Genomic DNA, 25,439 nt, shown 5'->3' on the forward strand with positions numbered 1-25,439 from the left:
CAAACATGGATTTGTAAAAATTTAGAAAATTTTTAATGCTATTTGTTTTATTTATCACTGATAAGTAGTTAACATAAATACTAACTATAAACATAAAAAATAAATTGAAACAATCTAGTGTTGTCGATTGTCGTTAGATGTCGCGATGGCAGCCTTGACGTGCTTGCACACGTTTCGTAGTTACGGTTTGAACAAATTATCGTTTCCGCTTAGTTTACTCGCTAAACAACTTCTAAGCAGCTATAATACACAATTAATAAAGCACAAAACACCTAAATTAACAATGTCTTTCACAACTGAGGAGCGGGGTGCGCCCAATTCAACGGACTTTAAAATTTACTTCAGTAAGTATTATCATTTATTCACGGTCATAACCTTTTATTGTATTAACCAATAGCATTATGTTATAATACAACAACATTTTTTTATAGTCCATGAGGTCAAGAGATAATGATTGATTCAATACTACCGGTTTTGCTATACCCGTAATTTCCGCAATAAGAGAATCTTTCAATAAGATAATAAACGTAATATCTGACACAATATTGTCATATCTTATGAACTTGAAATATATTATCATAGTATCACCATTTCCCTCACATCAATCTCTTTTTACTGTTTAATTTAAAAAAATTTTTAATTCCATACAATTACAATTTACCTTCACTCGAATAATTATTTTCCTAAATTTAAATCTAATATTAAAATGTCAAAGTTGGATTGAAAAAAAAATGTGTTATTAATTGTCTAAGATTGAATAAAATATAAAAAATAGTGAACTGTCATGTGTCATTAATTAAAAATGTGAGATAGCAAAAAAAATAATTCAGTAACATACTTATTATTTTTTTATTACAGAAAATGAAGAAACAGCAATCTCACCTATGCACGACATTCCTCTTTATGCAAATGAAGCCAATAAAGTATTACATATGGTGGTTGAAGTGCCAAGATGGACCAATGCTAAAATGGAAATAAATTTAAAAGAACCTTTGAATCCTATTAAACAGGATATTAAAAATGGAAAGCTTCGTTTCGTCGCTAATTGCTTCCCTCATCACGGGTATATTTGGAATTATGGAGCTTTGCCTCAGGTAAAGTAGAGATCATTTCTATTTAATTTATTCAAGTGTTGTTGAAAATAATTAATTGCATTTAAGATAATAATCATAACAATTCAATTGTGTTAATTATTACAGACTTGGGAGAATCCAGAAGTACTAGACGAAGCTACTGGGTTCAAAGGAGATAATGATCCAATTGATGTACTTGAAATTGGATACCGGGTAATGAACAAGTTTAATTTATAACTTGGTTTTTGTATTTAATTAAGTGTTTGCTAAATAATGAAATTTTGTTTTTATGTTTCTCCTAAGGTGGCTAAAAGAGGTGACGTATTGAAAGTAAAAGTTTTGGGGACTGTAGCTTTGATCGACGAAGGTAAGACTTGAATTAATTTTTTCTTTTTATAAAAATCAAATTGAAAAAAAAAAAAAAAGGTTTTTAATTTCCGAGATGCAAAAATTCTACAAGATTTATCATTTATGAAAGAAAAATATCAAAAGACATTTTCTTGCAGGTGAAACTGATTGGAAAGTTATAGTAATCGACGTTAATGATCCACTTGCTGAACAAATGAATGGTAAATATTTTTCAATAATCAATTATTCATAAGAAAAAAAAGACAAAAATAAGCTCATGATGCTTTTATCATACAAATAATGAATTCATACATTTGAATAACTAAACGAGTTTATTTTCAGATATTGCCGACGTTGATAAATTCTATCCAGGCTTGTTAAAAGCAACAATCGAGTGGTTCAAGATTTATAAAATTCCTGACGGTAAACCAGAAAACCAATTTGCTTTTAATGGTGAGGCGAAGCCCCGTGATTTCGCACTGCACATTATTGAAGAGGTACACGAGCATTGGAAAAATCTAATCAGTCGTGATAGTGAAACTCCGGGAATATCATGGCAAGTTTTATTTGTTTTTTTTTTTTTTAATTTCATTTTTTTTTCCTATGAACACACTTTGTAACCTTTATATTTAAATTACAGCGCAAACCTAACTGTAGAAGGTAGCCCATTTAAAATTGATGTTAGTGCTGCTGAGGAAATTTTAAAAAATGCACCTGAACCATGCGAATCACAAAGTTTAGAGCCCGCTGGTAAGAATCATTAACATTCAACAAATTTAGTCGCTTAATCAATTTAAGTATTCAATTTAAGATTTCAATCAATTATAAAACTAAATTAATGTTTATTTTACAGTTGATAAGTGGCATTACGTGCATCTCAAGTGAGAATATTTGTGTTTTTAACACGAAGAACGGAGCAAGATAACATCTGAGATAGTTTATTTGCTGAATAATAATTCTCATTTTCCTATATATTTATTATGCGCTTAAATATCTTATATTATGTAAAAAAATTTATCTCCTGATTCATTATTATCTCTTTCTATTTGTATTTATTGCACTACAGGAGAAAAATTAGACTAGATAAGTACTTCGCTATTGAACTATTTCTCTGTTAAAATATCAAGGGGTTGTGACATGCATTTGTTAAAAAAATAAAAGAAAAACTTTTGCAAGTTTAATTAAATTAAAATATAAAAATATTTTGTTATTTAAAATAATTAAAAGCCTGTTCGTTGGAACTAAAATTAATATTAATCTTAGCTATAAAAATAAATATATATTAGCTTATATAAACTAAATAAAAGTAAAATTGAAAGAATAAAATCCAAACATGAGCTGTGTCGAATATCGACTGGATCGCGGACGACGCCGCGCTCGCGCGAAACTAACCGAGGAAATGGCGTAGGGTGAAATGAGGATCGTCCCTACGTAGACTAACCAACATCCATACTCTTTCGTTGACGGTCTTTATCTACAGCACATTCGATCGAGTCTAGTCATCTCGTTTCATCTTATTCTCCTACCCTTGACGTCTCGCTTCTACCTGCTCTGGAATTTGACCAATAACGTCAAGTGTGTGTTTGTGCGTCGGCGATGTAACCGTACCCTTCTCTTCTGGTAGCGTACAGTGTACAGTCATTATTTTCTCAACTCCTGGAGAGTAACACAGCACAATCGGGGTCGCTGGCTTTTACAATATACGTGTTATAGTACGTCTACGTCGTGCGTGTACTATCGTCGCGTGTGTATCAATAACAACTCTAATTCTTCCGGTTTTATCAGTACTGTCATATATTACCGCATTCTAAATAGTATGTCAAGACAATATCACTAACAAGACGAATAAATAATCTGTTTCAGTTCAGGTTTATTATTTTATCCTTGCTGCTACGATTGATTTCCTAAATACAATCTATACATGTTTATTACGATAAATTCATTTATCAATATATGATATTGTTGGTAACATAAGTGACACATTATTCTAAAATATATTTTTTACCCTGTATATAAAATTACAGAGAATTAAAAAAAAAAAAACTTGAAAGTTTGTTGGAGTGAAAAACATTATGAGGCGGTTACTGAGTGGTGTGTTCCTCGTGACGGCATTTTTTATTGTAATTGTCAGGACCGAGGGCAAACGAAAATTCGACGGCGACTTTGAATTTGCTGAAGAGGTAATTATTATTTATGAAAATTAACTTAGCAGATAGTTAATAATTTTAAGAATTTTTGTAACAAATAAATTATGGCAAAAAAAATTGACATTTAGAAATTTTAAAAAACTACAAATGCAATTTTTTAAAAATAATTTTTTGGAGCAAATTTATTTGTTAAAAAAAATTAAAAAATTTTCAAGTGACAGCTAACGTTAATGTCATTATTATTTTTATAGCTTAATTATTTATAAGATCAAATTTATGATTATTGAATATCATTAATTTACAATTGCAATTTTTTATTACTTTTAATTAAAATCTAAATTATAAATGTAAGTATAATAATTAACGTCACTTCAGAAATTTTGTAATTTATCAATTTACTGATAATTATCATCTCTATTTTTATTTTTCTTGTTTTTTGAACGCATAAATTTTCCGCATGAAATAATAAAAGTAACGCTGAAAACTTTTTCTTGTATTGGAATACGTTCGAGTTTCTTTGTTAATTTATTACATATACTTCTCTTATAAGTTTGTTGAAAACAATCTTACTAAATCTCTAGAGTGGAAGTTATATACAATAAAAGTATTTGATAAATAAATAAATAAATAAAGTTTGAATTTAAAAAAATAACTCTTGATTTTAAATACGCAAGATCATAAATTATAATTGGATTTGACAAAAAAAAAGGTATATAACACGTTAATTATACTGTTGTATAAAACTTTTTTCTATTCAATTACACTCTGCAGTCTTGTGGATGTGAGGTCCTATATAAAATAAACAAAAATAAAAAACGCAGTAACATGCGTGGACATTCTTGCACATAAAAGAATATTTAAAAAACCTGTTTTCGGCAGTCAAATACGTAGTTTATGTTTTATTAAACAGCTTTTAAACTACCCATCAAATTTTTAAATTATACTTTAATCCTTTTTTGTATTCTAAAATAATTACTATATTAAAATTAGTAATAACTTGGAAAATATTCCGTGTAAAGTATAAAATATTTTATTTATAATCTGATTTCACTCTGCAGATAAATTTTTTTTTTTTTTAATTTAATTTCAAATATTTATATCATTTTAGTATTCATTATTAAATGCTGCATTGTTCATATAGGCGTAAAAAAGTAAAAGTCGTAAAAAGTCGTAACAACTACGAATGAGTTTTATTTTTTAAAAAATTCTTTGTTCTCTGTCTATTGTTTTGTAGTTTTTATTTAATTCATTTTTAATACTTTCAAGTCTATAAAAAGTATTGTTATTGTTTTACTATCTTCAATCGAGAATATTTCAATAGCTGAGTAAATAAAATTAAATATAAATAATCTTCAACACGCCTATGCATGTCATGCATTATATTATGCATATTTACAGTTATAATAATATAACATTGAAGGGCACCCATAAGTTTTATGCAAACTATAATAAATTGAATCATCGAGTTTGCTGTTATTAAATATTACAAAAAATCGTCTGGATAAAGATTTGTGTGCTTTTAATTTTATTTACTCACGCACACCTTTTTGAGCACTGAAATTGTCGGGTTTCATAGACTGACCCGATTTTAATGCCTAAAAATTTTAGTCCTAATTTATATTTAATGCCGTCTAGCTCACTTGACCACTATTATATTTACTGGTCAGTTGCTTTTTTATTGATATTTTTTCGAGTGTTCCAATTTCAAATAAATAAAACATAATGCCATCTATCAATAACTCAAGTTCAAATTTTTAAATTTTAAACTTTATGATGCTAAATAAAAAATGTTAAAAGCTAGTCATAGCTAGTTTATTTTAAATTATTCCGTTTTTGACCTACGAGTTTGAGTTGTTAGAGATGATCCTCGTTGAACTCGGAATTAATTTTATTCCGTACTAAATACTATAAAGTACAAAAGCGGTTTAATGGAAAGTTGTCTTATCGGAGAATTAAACTACTTCAATTTTTCTTGCTGGAATCAGGAAAGCTGTCTACAAATTAGATCGTTTGAATTCTTAGTCTGATCAGATCGATAGTTAATCAGCTATTGAAAAATCAACTGTAGTACATTCGCTGAGTCGGGTAAGGTATTGTCAAAATAACTCGAGTCACGAGAGTAAATAATGTTAATTTGTACCATTTGAATTGCCCGGAAATTACATGTTCTGAAAACTTAAACAATACTTTCGAAAAGAAATACAGAATTTATATAGTATTATATTTTTTAATAATATGATTTATGCCTTTAAAATACAACTGAAGGTCAGGAGGACCCCGAAACTCATTTTATTTAAAAACTAGTACCGAAATGGTTGTATTATTATACTTACCAAAAAACTTTGAAGTTTTGGATTAAAATTTTTTTCAAAATTGAGGCAACTGACTAGCTTAACAATTTAATATATTTTTGTAGGACATAATGATAATATTTAAATAAAGTAATAAAAATTGTTTGATTTTTTTAGAGTATTTTTATTACCTTTAGAAGTATATTTAAATACTAAAAACTTGCTTTTCCCATTTTTATTTTTCATAACTCCATGAAACAAATATCAAAACCTTCTCGTTTGATACACAGAAAAAAGTAAACTGTAAAATTCATTTGGATTCCGGTTAATTTTTATAGTTTCAAACAGTACAGCGGACATCGGGGTGGCACAAATATAAATATTACAAAACTTAATGTAAAAAGTGTAAAAGCCACAATTTATAATTTAATATCGAAAATGTGATTAGTAGTTGTCATTATAGTAAACAATGACTCTCTCATCTTAAAAAATTACAGTTTCAAACAGTAAAAATTGTTGTTTCAATATATTGTCCACACTATAAGGAGAAGGGCAAGGTCTCACGCTCGGAAAATTTAACATCTGAAATCCCTGGTTAAAAATACTGATTGAAAAGAATTGAGAAGCGGTCACTCCATGGAAACTGTATCTATATATATATGAGAGATTTTATATAGATAAAGTCACTCATCACGATATCTCTGGAACTATAAGACCTAGAGACTTGACATTTGGCAGGAATATTCCTTTTGCCGAATAGAGGTCAACTAAGAACGGATTTTACGAAATACCACCCACAAGGGGGGTTGCGGAAGCGTTAACAATGAAAAATTCCCGTTTCTAAATTATAGCTCCCATCGACTTCAAATTTGGTAGGAATCTTCTGTAAGAGATGTAGAACTAATCTATCAATTAATTTTACGACATCTCACTCCACAAAAGGTTGCGGGGGTAGGTATTAACAATGAAAATTTTTAATTTCCAAGCTGTAGCTCCTTTAGACTCTAAATTTAATAGGGGTCGTCTACATGTGATACAAAAATGATCTAAGAATGGATTTTACACCGAATCACCTCCAATAAAGATCGCGGGAGTGGGTGTTAACAATAAAAAATCTTAATTTTACTTTGTATATATTGACGTTGCTTATATAGAAATTTAGTAACTGTTTAGTAACTGTAGTTTATATTTTTTACATATCATGCGATCATTTTCAAGGTACGAAACGATAAATATCAAAGTCAAAATTCTTAATTATTATACTTTAACATTTTCGACTTTCACATAGCGAATATTACTGCTTGAAATAGTATTTTCTTCCATATAAATAATGAATTGTAGCATTTAAATGATAAATAATATAAAGTGATTGTTAAAATCACGATTTTCCTGTTTGAAATGGTAATTTTTTTCAGTTGACCATTACTTATTATAAATCGGCTATTATTTATTACACTTTACTTTTTTCCGTGTAGATTAACATCAGTATCAGTCTCATTTGTCGAGTCTGCTTTCACTTAATTTTTGCCAACTGTATCTAAAGTTATAATTTTACAGTAGGAATAACATTTGAATGATTGGAATTATTAAACAGTTTAAAAAAATGCTAAAATTTTCAGAACATTTCGGATATTAATGAAACCGTCTGAAAAGTTTTAGGTTAATTAAAATCAGTTAGAAATAAAAGAAAGTAAATTACCGCACGACAATCCGATATATTAGTTACCTATAATGAAATTAACGAAACACGGTATAATATACTTATTCAAAGACTTTAATAGCAACACTGTTAATTGAAATAACTTCGTTTGATTATCCATTCAAAAGCATTTGTTGATTGTTGAGATCTAAACGAATCTAGTTTAACTAATGAGAATTTTTTGAGCATATAATCACCTGAATAATCGATGACCGAACAAGATTGTGTGCAATCTGGTGAATCATAACATAAAGAATAGAATAATTATAATCACAAATTGAACAGGGGTGAAATTTCATTACTAAAGGTATCTGAAACGATCAATATGCGTATTTCCACACCAAATTCTTTGTGCTTGTATTTTCTGTGTTCTGCTTTCGTACACATTGACTAATAACTATCACCTAATTGAAAAAATATGTTCGTATGTATACTTTTTTTTTCATTGAATCGTTTGTTTTTATTTTTTTTTATATTTTTTGTAAATCACTTCAGTTCTGACAATCAAAATACAAAAAGTTGAGCCATTTCTTTTTTATAACTTTTTTTTTTTTTTAAATATGCTATTTCCACATTTTTAAATATTTTTGTACTGTTTGCAATACTAGATCATAACGTAAATCATCGAGCTTATTAAATTAAGTTGGAAATATTTTTTTCCTATTAATATTAAAAAAACTTTTTATTTCATTTTGGTGCTTTGCAAAACTTTTTTTCTTCTTTGTCTTAAGTTAATTTATAACATAATTTTTTCAATTATTATAATTCAATTTAAATACTGTATTTTACAAAAATGATATCAACAAAATTTAAGCGAAAATATAAAATGGTAACATTGATACTAAAAATTTTTAATTAATTTTCTGGCTTTAACTGAGTGGATTATTTTCTGTTATTATTTTAAATATTTTCAGAGTGAAAATAATTTTAAAGGACAACTAAAATTATAATCTTTATTCAAAAATTTATATAATGTATTATGTCGATTAATGATATCGAATTCTATTAAAGAAACAAAGTAAAAATTTGAACAGAACGTGTTATTTTAACACAGGGAAAAAAGGTTCACTTGACTTAAGAAAATATTTTTCTTCCTAATTATTTTCTTGAGCGAAAAAAAATTTTTTTTTACACAAGAAATTTCACTTATTCCAACAAAATTAATTCTCTTGATTTAAGAAATACGTATCTTGATCCAAGAAAATTTATTTAAGTCAAGAGAATCTTCTTGTTTTGAGAAAATTTAGCCTCTTGCTCCAAAAAATTAAATATCTCGATAGTAAATTTTCATTAATATTTTATTGACTAACATGTCAAATGGGAAGATCAAATAACATTGAATCATTTTTTTTTCATTCAATATGTAAAATTGTACGCTAAAATAGTATAAAATGGGTATCAAATATTCAAGAGAAAAATTTTCTCAAAGTGAGAAAATTTTTTTCCTAGTTAAAGTAGGTGGCGCTACTTCCCTAAAGTATCTAAAAATTTTGATCAAGTATAAAAATTTATTGTATCAAGAATTTATGATAATTTGAATTAAGAAAAAATGACTTCCACCAAGAATAGAATTTCAAGAAAAATTTTTACTTCGGCCACCACAATTCCGGTCTTCTTTCAGGCACCCGAAAATTTTCTTGAGCCAAAAATTTTGTTCTCCAGTCAAGAAATTTTTCTTTCTGTGTTCTATACTCGAAGAAGAAAATGAGATCATGAAAAAATTAGAAGGATCAGATGATCAAGTGCAACGTAAACACGTTTATGTATTTTTTTTATCACCGATACAATTTTATAGCCGACAGTCTACGATGCGGAAATTCTAAAAATTTATCACCGCCGGGAGTAATAGCAACGAAGAAAATAAGTAAGAAAGTAATAACTACGACTATGACAATAGTTTTTCTTATATATCTATATATATAGTATAGGCTTGAAAAGCATTTTCCGAAGTCCGTCTATAGATGAACAAACAGTGAAAACAAACAAAAAAATCAATAATGGTAACAGTAAAACAGTGAAACTGTAGATGTGATAAATCACATCATCTATATTTGTTATTATCTTTATTTTTTTTAACATTTTTTATATTCAACTATCTTTACTCAACTTTTGTACCCTAAAGGATATATATGAGATTAAGAACATTGACGCGTCAGTATTTGAAAGATAAACTGTTATGTCACATAAGTTGGCAGTGAGATGGGTGAAATATTGGCTAGACTATCGGGCGCCAGCTAAGATGCGTCTCGCGTATTTGCTGGTATGCGATTCGGGGAGTTTTATACACACGAACACGAAAATGTCAAACAAAATGATATCGAAAAATTCACTTATACGTTGAGTATTTTGAATGAAACTGAATAAGTGTGAGAGACAAGACTTGTAACTTTTCATTTTTACTTTTTTTTCTGACTGAAAAAATTTTTTATTGTCAAAAAAAAAAAAATACATGCATAATCGCAATCGGTTCGATAGATAGCTTTTTCATGTAAACGATGTACAGATATTTTTTACTTTATTCAACGTCAGGAAAATAAATTCTCAAGTATACATTGAACATGAATAATTAGTTTATTTACTTGAAGATGATTAAATAAGTTAATACATAACTATCAGTAATTAAAATATATTATAAACCAAGTTTTGCATCATAGACCAGCATTTGATGTAAAAAAGTCTTAAAAATAATTCGAATTTTACTTTCGGCTTTGTAAAAATTATTCAATACATTTCTGCTAAGCGTATTGTTGTACGTTCGTTTGAATCGGTATATACAATAGACTCTAACTACTAGAGTATTCGGTGGAAAAGTCAGATAATGATTTAGAGGGTTTGAATAACACAAACTCATTACCACTTAAATTAATTATCTAGGTGGTGTAACTGGGAATAAATTATCTTAATTGAAGTACTTGAAATATTATAATTCATCGTAGCACACCCTTTATTAAATTGATCGAAATATAATAATGAACAAACAGTTTGTAAATTCGGAAGCACTATTATTGAATATATTTTCCGTTTCAATCAGCAATACTCGTATTTCCGTGTTAAGAATCCACAACAAGACAATGGAGTTTTCGCGTTCGGAACGAAAACTATTTTTACTGCAGGCGACAAGTCAGTGTCGCGGTCCAGCAGCAGTATCCTACAAAAGTTTTCGGAGCGTCCTAGATATATATCTAATACTATAATATATATATATATATATATATATATATATATATATATATATATATATATATAATACTATTCTGCACTTTCCTAAGAACTTTTTTGATACTTTTTTTTTGAGATGATACTTGGTACAGACTAACAATAGATATTTCTTATATCACGTAACTCTGACGATATATTTTTTGTATAAACTATTGTAAAATAAAATCTTTAAAGTTTCCGGCACTTGTGATAGAATCACTAAAAAACCAAGGTGTTTTTCCTGTGGCTTGGTTCTTCATTACCGAGTAAACCGGTGTTATTGTTTTATTATTGTAATCCTAACTGAGAATTTTATTCAGCTTGGACTTTCTAGTCGTTTCAGTATTTTACTTGCATATGCATAAATGATCGGTGTACAATGCCAATCTTTTGCATTTCACGCATATGTTTTATCAATCTCATGGGATTTAACCGAGCGTTTAGTTGGAACCGCATTGGCGTTTGAGGGAGTAACGTCAATCTGGTTGTAAATAGTAGGTACGGTGAACGTTGTTTTTGTGTGAGCATGTTAAACTCGTTTCATTGCAAATTTTATGCGCCCTCTTATTTGTTGTGGGTTAAATTAACAAGATCTGTGTAATCAAATCATGCGTTCGTTGTAAAATCTTCAGTATATATAGGCGAAAACACAAATGTTAATTTTTATAGCTGATTCTTGACAGCTAGAACTTGTTGGAAAATATTGCTACTATACTCCGTAAACAGAAAAAAAAGTTAATAATAAAAAAAATTAATCATTTTAAAGCATTTCTTCTTCTAGGTCTCTAGAAACTTCAATGGTATTCTTGAAAATTCTGACATTTCTGGAACGTAATACAAAGTTAAGGAATGTTCTGGCACTAAGACAAGGAACATTTCAGAATAATTTAGCGGGTTCTGAATAGTAATGATCGAAGATAAATTTTAACTTCAAAATGAATGAATATGTGTTTGTTGCAAATTCAAAGTATTAAAATTTAATCCATTTTTTATCGGAACTTTTAATAATGTTAGAGATTTTTTTTTGTACAAGTTGGAAACTTCCGACTTAAAAGTATTAAATCAATTTAAAGAAAATCTCCAGGGACATTATTATTTCTCTTTCTTCTTTTCTTTAGAGTTATATGGCAGTAGTCACTAGTAACTTCTTAACCTTTATCCGTATATCTTAGATATAACACTATGGAAACTCATTCGTAGACTATTACACCATCCTCAAATGGCTGTGTCCTGTATAACAACTGCTAAAAAGAAAAGTTAACAAGTTTAAAAGTAAGGCAAAGACCCTCAAGAATCAATATTTTCCGGATTTCTATCTGATAAAATAACTTTCTCGGTAAATTCGGTTAATGCTAATACGAAATTATTTGTATAGTCAGCTGTACTATGCTAAAAATGCGGCGCTTAACTATTTTAAGTTTTTTGGTCGAAATACGTGTTTTTAATTATGTTTGCAGTTTATTAAACAATAAATTTATATTTAAAAGATGTACTAAAAAAAGCTACAGGTTTACGTATTGTATGATTTATTGACTTGTATACGCAGAATTATATTTAAATGTTTGTTTATTATGATGTTACTTTGTGTACCTGTATACATTATGTATATGATAAAAGCCGTAATTTTCAACGCATTAACCTAATTTTTGTGATATAAATCTATCTATATTTTTCCTGAATGTAAATTCGAGTATAATGTGTTTTTTTATTATCCTTTTTATAGAAATATATATTCAGTATTTTGTTTTTCCTCATTTTTTCAGTGTAATTTTATCAAATTTTCTTTTGCATTCGGTATTATTAAGAAATTATTTTAAATTCAACTTAAAAATTAATTTCCATTTTCTTTTCAACAAAGAAAAACCCGTTTTTCAGTCCTTGGCTGATGTAATGTCTCAAAGTGAAAAAATTTCTATTATCAATTATTGCAGTTCTAATTATAACACAGAAACTTTCCTTTTATTAAAATTTTCATTTTCTTAATTATTAAAATATTAAGATTTTTTTCAAATTATTTTCCTTTAACGATAATTATCTAATGATTATATATGTTTAAATACAAGAGAGCTGATTTTCTACATTTCTCGAATATTTTCTATATCTGTACTTTTCTAAAAGTTGGAAAAATTATTCTGCGAATTTATAATATATATTTAAAATCATTGTTAAAATGTTACACTTTTTTTTTTCTATAAAACTGAAACTAAATTATTAAAAATAATTAAAAGGTATCTTTTAACTTCAATAAACCTTTGTATTGACACTCAGCAAGTCCATGATTTAAATGAGCTTTCTCATTCAAAAATTGCGTTACGAATAACAAAACCTGACAATAATATCCGTAGGTTTTTTTATGTCTATTACTTATTCTCTATTTAATGTAGGCTTTAAAGTCTGCTGATATTCTATTTGAATAAAGTATTCTTGCACTTTTATGTCTATTTGAAAAAAATAAATAAACGTACATACTGAATCTAACAAAACCTCTCAAAAGAATTGTTTATTGGAATCAGAAAAGAAAAGAATATGTTTGTTTTTCAACTTCACTATATACAATTGTTTTGTAAAATAAACTCTTCCTAGATAAATCTATTGAATAGATGATAGCAAATTTAATGAGAAGTAGAGAACGTGGAAGGCATTTAAGGAAACGGTTAACAATTGGGTTTTTATCCAGTAGCGTTCATGCCAAAAAAAGCAGTTCCATAAAAATGTTCTTCCGTTGCTGGTAGTTCTATTGATTTTTATTCGTCCCCGAGATATATGTGTCTGTAAAACCTATAAAAACTTTTGACTGAAATTTTCACACACGTCTCTTTAAATATTGCATTTAACTATGCTGTTATTTAAGTTCTGACAAGGAATTTTCATAATAAGAAAATTATAAGATGTGCATTATAAATAAAATAGCGTATTGAAGATTCGTAAGATTTAAAAAAATTTTTAATGATATCACAATAAGTTGTTTACTTGTGGGAAGATAACATTTTTTTAAATATATGATGGAATTTTTAAAATCAGTTTTACATTTAAGTTGAACAGTAAAATTTATCAACTTTAACTAAAGCGAAAATTTGTTGATGAATATTAATCTAAATTTGCATACTAATTTTTTTATTGTTTTGAACAATTTTTTTTTTTCAGTTCAGACGGTATTTACATATAAAATCTGATACAAATAGCCTTTGGCTTTAAATATAATTTCTACAATTAATAATGAGTTTGAAACAGAAAAAAATGAATGTATGTATAATGAATTATTCAACAGTAGCAACCTTCTGGCCTGTCATCGTTAAATATTTTATTTTAATTAAATAGTCAGATAAAAAGTTGATCATTCAATTGATATTGCATAGAACTTTTTATGGATTTATGGATTTTTCTATTTCAATATTACTATTTGACACTTTTGTTTTAATAGTATAAATATTTAGTTTGACTTTAATTAATTACGATATAAATTTCCGAGATAAAAAAAAAGGGAAAAAAGCGTAAAAATAAAAATAAAGAATAAAAGAAAATAAAAAAATAAATCCGTTAAAAATAAAACAACGGTATACAAAGAAGAAACGTATATAAAGCTACGGGGAAAAAACCATATAAAGTAGAGGGAGTTAAATTGCATCAATTAATAGTACAAAATTTTTTTATGGTCGCATTAACGATTTTAAAACATTTGTAAATATATTTTGATTTTTTTCGTTATTATGTATTATAGTTTTTCATATAAATTGCAATAATAAATGGTAATGACATAAGTTGTGCAAGTAAGTGCAGAAGGTAAACCATGCGAATAAATAAATTTAAATAAAAATAAATAACTTAAAAATGTGTTTGGATGTATAAAAGTGGAAAAATGCATGATCATCATTCCTCTTATTGTAACCAGGCGTGTGTTAACTGAACCATAAAGTGAGATAGAACAAAAGCCTAGAATGAATATGACTGTAGACGTTATATAATAGAAAAAAACAAGAGGTAAAAACTACTGTTAGGATTGAAACAAATAGGAACATATCTTTCATCTCGTTATTCAGTGAATATGAACGAGACGATTTTTTTTTTTTTTTCATTTTTTCTATTTACATATTATTCGATATACAACACTGTGCAAGTGCACTATTTCATAAAAATAAGGTTATAGTTATAACATTTTAAATAAATTGTATTATTCATGATGTTTGGTAGAAATTTCTAAAAAATATTTGTTACGTTTCAAATTTTCACTTGTCGAGTTTTAAGTTTAAATTTTTCTTATGATGAAAAACTCGAAAAAAATACACTTTACAATAGCTTGAAGTCACTAACGAAATTATTTTTAGTCGTTTTAATTTTTGATTTAAATATATGTTTTATTCACACGTTAAATCTTATTGAATGAATGAAATAGATTGTGGATATATTTTATTAGAATATTAAAATATTCAATCGTGAAGATAGTAGATGAGAATGAAGATGAAAAGAAAAACTGAACGGATATATACAGAGACTATAAACCTCAAGGATAATCCATGTACTTTATTTCGTTTTCTTTTTCACCATAACTCATACTACCTCATGAAAAGCTAGAAGAAAAAGGGGTGACCTGAGCGAAGCCTTTTTAAACATACGAGGTGAATGACTTTTGCATATAGCAATGTTGAATCAGAAGAGTCTCAACGAAAGCTTCTTTAGGTTTCTAGTTAGGTAATATAATTTATGCATAGCCTTTCAATTTTACTCTTTTATTTGGGTTGTACTTCACTATGTATAATATAGCATATATCCAGAAATGTACATTTTTTCAAGAAATTATGTAAAGTACTTACTATTATATAACCCATTTGATACATGTCTATTTAAAGTTATCTCACCTTTTAGTTTATTTTCATAGTGGATTAATGGTACTATATATTCTACCAAAGTTCAAATTTTAAATCGAATTCGTGCTAGTATTTCGTGTCATTTCCGTGCCCACTAGCTTCATCAACTTGAGTACTCGATTATTCGAATACCGCATGAACGTCTGTAATCTGGTTCCAGTCGTTTGCGTACTTTAAATTATTCGAGTATTTTAATTTCATCCAGTTCTCGAGCGAAATTATTAATGTCATATTTATAGTAGATTTGTGATCCATTAAATAAACTATAATGGCCAACAGTATATAAAGTAAATTTTTTTGATGCCTTCTTATTCTATTAAATGTCATATTGGTTGTTAATTATGAATAACACATTAAACATATGTTCTAGTTTTTGATTTTAAATTATCATGAAATTTTTTAATATTAGATTACATAATTTGACTCTAGAAAAATTTGTATAATTTTTTAATATGATTAAATGAACATTGTAACCTAGATTGTAATTTGATCCTAGGGCTGTCAGAATGACGATTGTTTTAAATATAAACCCCTGAATAATCAACTAAGTTAACATAAAAATAATAAAAATTTCGTTGCAGTTGATATGAGAACTTTACTGTTTCCAAGCGAGAAATGTGATGAAACATAATTTCGAACTTTAGGTATGGCTTTTGGTTTGGGCAGTCAATTTCATCTTCATCTAGAATCGTACTGTAGTTTCTCTCATCCAATTTAATATTAAATAAGATCTGGCATTTCTCAATATAAAATATATTAAATATTTTCGACCTATTTTAAAAATCGTTATTAAATTTAAATACAACATGCAAAAAAAACAAACTATCATAGTTCGTTACAGAAATGCGAATGCTTTAAACGCAAAATAGTTGAATTATTTGTGTTTTTATAAAAACATTTCATCAATAAACGTGTTCATTCAATCAAATTCATTGAAACGATACTCAAAAGTTTTTCTATTCACCCTTTGTGAAAATAAAAAAAAGTATTGATTATTTAGATTTCGAAAAATCGAGATTTTTACACTTTTCAGCATTTTCGGGTTATAGGAAGTACTTTAAACTTTAACTATTTTAAACATATCCTATGTGTGTGTGCTTTTAAATATTGGACGACTTTCAAACGAAAAAACTACCGTATGGTCAATTAGCTCACGAATCGTTAATGCAAGTTTTAAAAAAATAACTTTATTACTTTATTTTCAATATTCTTACTAATTACTGGTTCCAATTACTCTAAAAAATAATTCAGTTTTATATTTTTATTAAATTCTTCAATTGCTGTGAAAATTATCCAATTAGTCAGTTAGTTAACTGCTTGATCTAAAAATGTTTATTCGATTTCGGTATTTGAAAGTTTATTGGATACTTACAAGTCCTTGAATATTTCGTCGGTATCTATTATTATATAATTATTGGAGTAAAATTATTAACTTTGATCAATTATTACATTTTGTACAACCTTTATTTTTTAGTTATCAGTTTTTTAACTTTAATATTAAGAAAATGCTATGCTTTAACTAACATAGCATGTTTGTAATTGCAAATAAAACTAAATGTAGAAAAAAAATACAAATAATAAATCGAAAAAATGATCTTATGTACCTTTTCTTACAGACAAAACAAAAAAAAAGAAATCGTGAACATTTTCACGTACAGATATTAAATTCCAAGTTTAGCTGACTCGAAGCAGGTGGTCTAACAATTGTTCTCGGTTTCGCAATTGCTTTTTTATTCGAATAAAACGACTGCTGTGTGTTGTTTCATGTTCACTTTCTCATATATTTTTAAGTCTTCTATACACATAAACACTATATTGTCATAAACTAAAGTAAGTCTTATCGTTATACACTCGACTTTCATCATTTGTTTTTTTTTTTTTTTTTTTTTTTGTAGAGCAAATTACTTATTCAATTCACGCATGAAGGGTACGCGGTTTGTGGCCAGAAAGGACTTCGTAAAATTTTATGTTATAAAATCTGAATTGAGAGTTTTTGATTGGTAACAGTACCTACATATAAAATTATTCTATGAAGCAAAATTAAAATGGTGTTAATATAAATTCCTTTACTCATCAGATTTTTATTTTTCCATCTGACCATACAAGTTGTCAGCAAGTTCTTGTCTGTCAAAGTTTATTTCACTGCTGAAACTTGTGTATAATGTTCGTTTTTTATTTTGGTAAGCTCAAAAATGCTTTTGAAAAATCAAACGGTATGCTAATGCTTAGCTTAATGCCGTCATCAAATATCGCTTTTCACCATTTATTTATTAGTGTGAAAAATTTTATTCCCTACCACTTGTGACAATGAGAACTATCCACGAGTGTAGGCTGTGAATGCGAACTGCGGTGAGTGGTACCAACCCACATTCGAGGATACTACTTGTTTCCAATTCATTTTATTCCTAGACCTACGCAAATTTTATGACATTATTATTTTTAGATCAATGCCGATACAAATTGCTTTAAAGTATAAAAATTCAAAATTCGACTTAATTCATCATTTTTATTTGTGAAGAGTATTATTTTGAATGATACTACTTTTTCGAGCAAAAATATCAAGCCAAAATTTAATAATAAACATCTACAGTGCTGTTCCGCATCTATGTAAATGATTTATCTGCATTATAAATGACATTTATAAAGTCACAGACGGTATTTTTCAGTAAGATTTATTTTGTTCCAAGTTTTTGTTTTCTCTCTGCATCGTCTTATTTATTTAAGAATCCTCTGAGGAATAGCGACACTCTGTGTTCTCTTAATTTTCGTTTACCTATAGGCAACGGCAGTATGTAGTGCCTTCTTTTGTTCTTGTATATGTTATTATCTATTATAAATGCACTTGTTTGTATATCGTATACACATATATACACATATTCAACACGACAGGAATACAACTGCGCACTAGTTTCCATATGAGGCCGCGCCTGTTTACTCTCCTCTTAACGCACAGTAGGTGGATGTAGATGTATACCTATCAAACGCAGTCACTTCGATTCCTTTTGATGCATGTAGTAAAATAGAAATAATTAGTGACGCAAAACAATTTAAAATAAATAATTATCATCCACTTTCACATTTCTTACCTCAATAATTAGAAACTCAATTTCTGGTTGAAAAAATTTTATTGTATCCGAATTTGAATTGTAAAAATTATTTTCAAATATCTCATATAATATTTTAGAAATAGTTTTAACATCTAAATTTTTTACTGTGTAATAACACTGGAATTACAATTTCTGAATTGTTTTCGCTATTACGAAAATTTATGGTTCAAAAAAATTTACAGATCAATTTGATTACTCGGTTTAGTACTAATTTATTGAAGGGAACGTCCATAAACTATTCGTATGATTTATAAAGGAAGAAATAAAATATTCACGTGTAACATAGAATAAGAAATAATGATAATAACTCAAGTTACTGTGTTATTAAAACTGGTCGTCTAAACTGCTGGGTTCGATAGGTCACTCGAATTCACGTTAACCGCTATAAAAATTTCAATAATCGATTCAAGTTGAGCGCGATGCACTCAGTAATTTTATTTTTATTTCATTGTAAAGTTTAAAAAAAAATATCCTAATATATTATATATTTGAGAAAATAGGAAATGGAAAAAATTTTAATTTTCATTAAAGTCCGAATTACTTTTTCAGTTACCGAAAATTCCTACTGAGTAAAGGTCCTCCCCTTCCCCTTTATCCTTTATTTCCCCAGTTCCCAAAAATTTGTCTTTAATGACAAATTTAGCTATTATATATGGCTATTACTTGTTCGCGTAGTGGATCATTGTGTATTCAAATATTTATTTATGTAAAACTTAAGAGCACATAAAGTGTATTATAAGTTAATCTCGCAAAGAGCCATACTTGTCATCCTATTTATATCTTAATACCCTTCGTACGTCAGTTTCAGTGATAGTATTTCTTATTCGCAGACATTCATAACGTGTAAATATATATATATATATATATATATATATATATATATATATATATATATATATATATATATATATATATATATATATATTTTTTTTTTTTTTTTGTGAGGTGCTTCTAAGTTGCAAGTTAGATCAGGTTATTATGAATTTAGATAGTGGAGAAACATGAAAACTTGTCTCAAAAGACCGACCTCACGTAGACCATTTTCACTTGGTCCCCGCTTCAATTATGTAACGCTACGTGCATTTGCTTTTGCGCTCATGCTATAAAGGATAGCTCTTGATTATAATAAAGAATTATTCACTTGTTTATATTTTTAATTATTCCGTCAGAATAAATATTTTTATTAAAACGTTCAACAAAGTATTAAACATCACGAGACATTTTTTATAAAATATTTTATTTTTCTTTTACCATTATTGGAATAAACGACAAATGAGTCCCTGGGGCAATGTGAGCTCTTTACAATTTTTCATCAAATATTAGTTTATGGAGAAAAATTTTTTTCTGAGAGGTATCCGCCTATCTTATTTCTTCAGTAATAACATAGGAGGAATATTGAAAAAAATTATTTACAATAAATATCTAAAATTTCATACTAATTTTGAAGAATATACACGAAAAGAACAAAATGACACTGGATATCCTCCCATATTATACTCAGTGATATCTGTGGTGAAAAAAATTTCAGATGATAACAAATATTATCCAGATTATACTATGGAGTATAATATGGGGGGATATCCAGTGTCATTTTGTTCTTTCTGTGTAGTTAATCTGTTTATTTATTTATTTATTTATTCAAGAACGCCAATCGGCAATATACAGTAGTAATTGTAAAAATTTATATTGTAGTTATTATTATTTGCAAGAACAATGATACTTGAAAAGAAAAAAAAATAACACAGTAGAGATATAATACAAAGTTATTAAATAATATTATTTAGATATTAATATAAGGTGCATAAATTTTGTTATGATTTCATTTTTCAAAAAGAAAAAAAAATCGTCAAATTTTGTGGGTTAGATCTTAGAACGTGGCTATTAATATGTATTTTGAGAATTTGTAAATCAAAGATTAAATTTACTTAGAAGTTGACTTTAATATTTCAATTTTTTATATAATTTTATTTTTATATAATTGCACTTAAATAAATTTCTTTTTTTAAAAAACATTTTCTACTGTATATCATTTGAACATTAGTATACAAAATATTTAAATTAATGGAATATTGATGTTGAAATTTTTAGAGCTTCAAAGCTATTTGAAAAAGATAAATACAAATTTTAAGTATTTATTAAGTATTTCACAAATGAATCGTATGAGAAACAAGAAAAATTTGTTAAGCTAAAAAAATTTCTAATCGATTTATTGTAAATTATAAGATAAAATTTATTGTAAATTTAAACAGTGTCATTCAAATTTTTCTAATAAACAAATTCTGCAATGATTTTTTTTAGTAATAAAATAATTACTATCAACAATTGATGCTATACTCCAGATAAAGCTTAATTAATTATTCTCAATTTTTAATTAAAATTGATTTAATAAATTTAATGTGTACGCTATTTGTAACGGAAGTATAATAAGATTCACATTTACAGAATCACCATTAAATAGAACAAATGATACGTACATAATATGAAATCTGAACAACGTTAACATTTTCATACTTGTGGGTTTTCAGATATAATGTTTTTTTTTTTTTACTTTTCTTTATGTAAAATTAAAATAGTAGGAAATCAAAGAGAATCCAGAAAATAAAGGATTTTATCCTAGTTTCGAAACTCTCAAACTACTAATTATTTTTGTTCTTAATAAACTTACTTTAGTAAATATTTAATTAATTACATCCTTTATTTTTGTTTTTGGAGTTAATAAACATCTTCAAATTTCTCTTTAATATATTTCCCTTTCAAAATTTTCTGATTATACTTGCGCGTTTTAATTATAATCCTTTCGCTGACTTTTTACTGCTTAACTCAATTTCGATCAAAAGTATTCGAGTACGCAAGATTAAGTTAATATATTTTTTTTATTTTGACAAATTAAAAATATATGAGAAGTTGAGTTTCAAAGGGGTATCTTTTCATTTTTGATTAATCGAGACAAAAAACTTGTTATCTCTAATTCTAAATATTTTTATTTATCGTTTTTAATTTAGCTATGAAGTGCTATCGGTTATGAAGCTACAATTCGATTCTCATTTAGAAATCTTTGTAATTTTCGAAGTAATTAATATATAAAAGTTAAAAAAAACTGCTCTTTTAAAATATGAAAAGATAGCCTTTTGAAAATTAGCTCCTTATATAATGGTCGGTCAAGCACATCATACGGATTGGTTTAAGCCCTAATGTCCTACATATGACAATTTATTTTCAGATATACGACATATCTGTGACATTATTATTCGCGCTAACATTCGTTTCTATACTAAAAAAAAATTAACTTGATTCAAGAGAAAAATTCTTGAATCACGAAAATCACTTTGAAAAATTTTATTATCTTGATTTAAGTAGAAAAATTCTTAAACTGAGAAATTTTTCTTTGTTTGAATAAATCTTACTTGATTCAAGAATTTTTTTGGTTTTAAATAATATTTAAAACTTATACAATTGTAAAACTACTATTATCAACAAACTTTTTTGTTTACTCAAATATTAACTTTTTAGTAAACTTTTTCGGATGTTCACTTAAAAGTTGTCTTATATCAACGTGAATTATTTGTAATGCTGTAGAAAGTGTTTTTACACCCAAAATTAAGTAAAACTTGAGTTGGGTACTCCAACTGTGGTGCATAAAAAAATTATTATTTATATAAAAAGCGTAGAAAATTTTTCCATGTAAAACTTTAGATACAAAAAGACTCTTACCTCAAGTTACCTTTGCTATTTTCTGTTACTCTCGATTTATTGTAAGCAAACATGACAGTATCACGTTGTTATCAAAAATGTGACACGTATATACAAATATAGTTATATAGAATATCAAGTTGTCACTTTTTAACTTTTTAGACATTTAACTTCTTATCCGCATAAATCGAAACGAAAACAAAATAAAATTTTATAGAATATTCAAGAGAAGCAATACTTCCTTGCTTTTGCATATCAAGCTTAAGGGGTCAATATTTCTTCGATACTTGACGTATTACCGATAACCACAGCTTGTCAATAATGATTGGTAAGACTCGACACGCCTCATTTCATCTTGCTTGCACTTAAAACTTTATTAATTGATTAAATTTTTTTCTGGTTTGATTTTTAAACAAATCAAACATCGTGCAAATGTCTATCATTTATTTTTAATTAACTCTTGAGAACCTTAAAAAAAAATATTTTATCAATCATATTGCTCGTTGATATCGTATCATACAATTAAATGAAAACAATAATAATTCATGCATAATTGTTCGATTTTATCTTGACTATTCTCTAAAACTCGCTCTCTACTAATCATTTTAATCTCTCAACAATAATAAGGCTTATAACTGTATGATACAATTATTGTTTATTGAATGATTTAAAAGTTTTCACAAGTTTTACATCATATACATACAAAGTGTAATTTAAGTCGATTTACTTTGGTAATAAGTTTCAAACTTTGAATCCACAGTTAAAATATATGCTAAATCTAATAGGATTATTATATAATAGCTATGTTACAACATCGTGTTTTTAAGCTTAATTTGAGTCAAGTTTCTCTCCAATTTATATTAGCGAAAAATGTTTTATGGAATATAAATAAAATTAAAGGATAAATATTATTTATTTACTTTATCAAAGGTCATGTTTTATTAAATTTATATCGATCAGAAACTATTTTACAAGAACATTCTCAAGTAATTTCTGTCTTTAGAATTTTAAATGTCCTAATATTTATGTCCCTTTTCTCAAGCTCTAATATTTTTGGTTGATTCATTAATACATTATTATTATTCACTAGTATATATTTAATACACTGAAACATTTAAAAAAATAAAAACAAAATTTGATACTTCAATTTAGTTTAATTCGAATATATTAACCAAAAATTATTTAATTTGAAACAACTACCGACCATCCGTAAAAATTGATTTCATTGGAGAGTAAAATTCGTATATTTTTGTTAAATTCTTGTGAATTAAAAATACATTTTTGTTTATATACATCCATTTTAAATATTTCTAATTTAATATAGATTAAATCAACGCTTATTAACACGGAAAAGGGAATAATTAAATAATCACAGTTTATACTTCAAAATCTTAATAGTGAAGTGCCCCTAGCAAAAAAATGAGAAACTTACTTTTATAGTAGAATTTTCATAATCGCTGAAAGAATTACAATGTTAAACGGTAAAAATAGTCACTCACAATTCTGTTTTTATTTAGAAAAACTTTATTTGAAGCTGTAATTGTTGCAATTTTAAAATGTACTCCTTACGAAGTTGGTAAAAATACACAATAAAAAATTTTGCGTCATTGCGTTAAAAAATTTTGTGTTAAAAATTTTTATGCTAAAATTTAACACTTTTTTCGTGTTAATTTAACACAATAAATGTTAAATTTACACAAAAAAGTGTTAAATTTTGAACATAAAAATTTTTAACACAAAATTTTTTGACACAATAACGCAAAATTTTTAACTGTGTATTATGTAGAGACTGAAATTGTTCAATTTTTTTCGCTGAAGATACCTAACGATTAAAATTTATACTATAAATTGTAAAAATTGAACTTTTTTTTTTTCATCAATGACTTTAAAAAATAATATTTTATTCTAACATTTATTTTAATTCCAACATTATCAAATATCTCAAGAGTTTGAACGCGTCGCTAAAGAACAAAGTAAAGGATTTAATTGCTTTTGATTTAATAAGCTTATGAAGTGATAATTTCATCAATTATACCATTAGAATTATGTGGAGTTTTGTAATTTTCTTTATAATTAAAGATGCAATAAATTATAGATATAACATTATAACCTTATGCAATTCCGGGTACATTTGTAGTAAGTATAATTACATTTAGGGCACAGTTGGAGCATATGAATATAGGTATGTTGGTGGTATGAAAGTTGTACAGACATCCGCTCATGAAATAGTATACGTGGCCGCGTATATGTTACTACATACACATATAATCCGTTTTACTAGGTGCAAGCCCAATAAAATCCTATACACACTATATTACCATTTGCACTTGTGTGTAACGTACAGTAATCGCTTTTACAGTGCACATACATGGATACACTCAGTATTTAAACATTCATCCGATATTGCACACTGCAGTTGTGTTTCCTGGTGTACAAGAACTGAAAAGCCCAAGAGTCCATACCAGAATACAACAAACACAAATATTTCCTGCTCTGAACCCTACCATTTGTCTTTTACTCGTTTCCTCTCAGTTATCCTCACTCATTCATTTGAATCTAAACTTGATTCTAACGCTGCTGCAAATTTCAACTTTTTCTCGGTTTCACTATTAATTCAAGTTAATGAGAAATATTGCACGAAAAAATACATGAGAAACTACGCTCGGGTTAAAAAAAAAAAGCTAATTAAATATACGTATACAAACCACATGAAAAAAGAAAAATAGCATTAAATAGATAAATTTAACAAGATTTTTCATTCTATGAGAATGATAAATTATTTACGTTTTGTGCTGGTTAATTGTAAGTTAAACGTATATTTATTTACTTTTTTGAGATTTTATATTTAAGAGTTTTATTTTTTCAATTATAAAAAATACAAAGAGATATTTTTTCAGAACATACATGTCTATTACAGCTGGAAAAAAAACTACAATAACATTTTATAAGATAGAAAAAAAAAGTCTACTTGAACCAAAAAAATTGTAAGGAAAGCCGAAGTTGTTTTGGAGCAAGAAGAAACTT

At 27.0% G+C, this 25,439-nt stretch overlaps 2 protein-coding genes across 3 annotated transcripts in view; both read left to right on the forward strand.

Annotated features, from left to right (window-relative positions):
* The first annotated feature begins 130 nt into the window (after window positions 1-130).
* Window positions 131-2,623, forward strand: Nurf-38 (Inorganic pyrophosphatase Nurf-38). The gene is made up of 8 exons (XM_074247892.1): window positions 131-344; window positions 859-1,094; window positions 1,200-1,286; window positions 1,377-1,440; window positions 1,580-1,642; window positions 1,764-1,977; window positions 2,062-2,171; window positions 2,275-2,623. Exons 1-8 carry the CDS (start codon window positions 146-148, stop codon window positions 2,304-2,306), a joined length of 1,005 nt encoding a protein of 334 aa, XP_074103993.1. The 5' UTR covers window positions 131-145; the 3' UTR covers window positions 2,307-2,623.
* A 57-nt stretch (window positions 2,624-2,680) lies between these two features.
* The window catches only part of Cow (Proteoglycan Cow), a 49,292-nt gene continuing 26,533 nt past the window's right edge, over window positions 2,681-25,439 (forward strand). Inside the window, exon 1 of one of the 2 annotated variants that reach the window (XM_074247891.1) lies at window positions 2,681-3,601. In XM_074247891.1, coding sequence (XP_074103992.1) covers window positions 3,494-3,601 — 108 coding nt within the window. In that variant the 5' untranslated portion in view covers window positions 2,681-3,493. The remainder of the gene's footprint in view (window positions 3,602-25,439) is intronic. The other variant, XM_074247890.1, reaches the window with a different exon arrangement.

The sequence above is a fragment of the Cotesia typhae genome, unplaced genomic scaffold (assembly GCF_013202065.1).
Source record: "Cotesia typhae breed Kobodo isofemale line unplaced genomic scaffold, CoteBio_Ctyphae contig_5, whole genome shotgun sequence".
NCBI classification, from domain to species: Eukaryota; Metazoa; Arthropoda; class Insecta; order Hymenoptera; family Braconidae; genus Cotesia; species Cotesia typhae.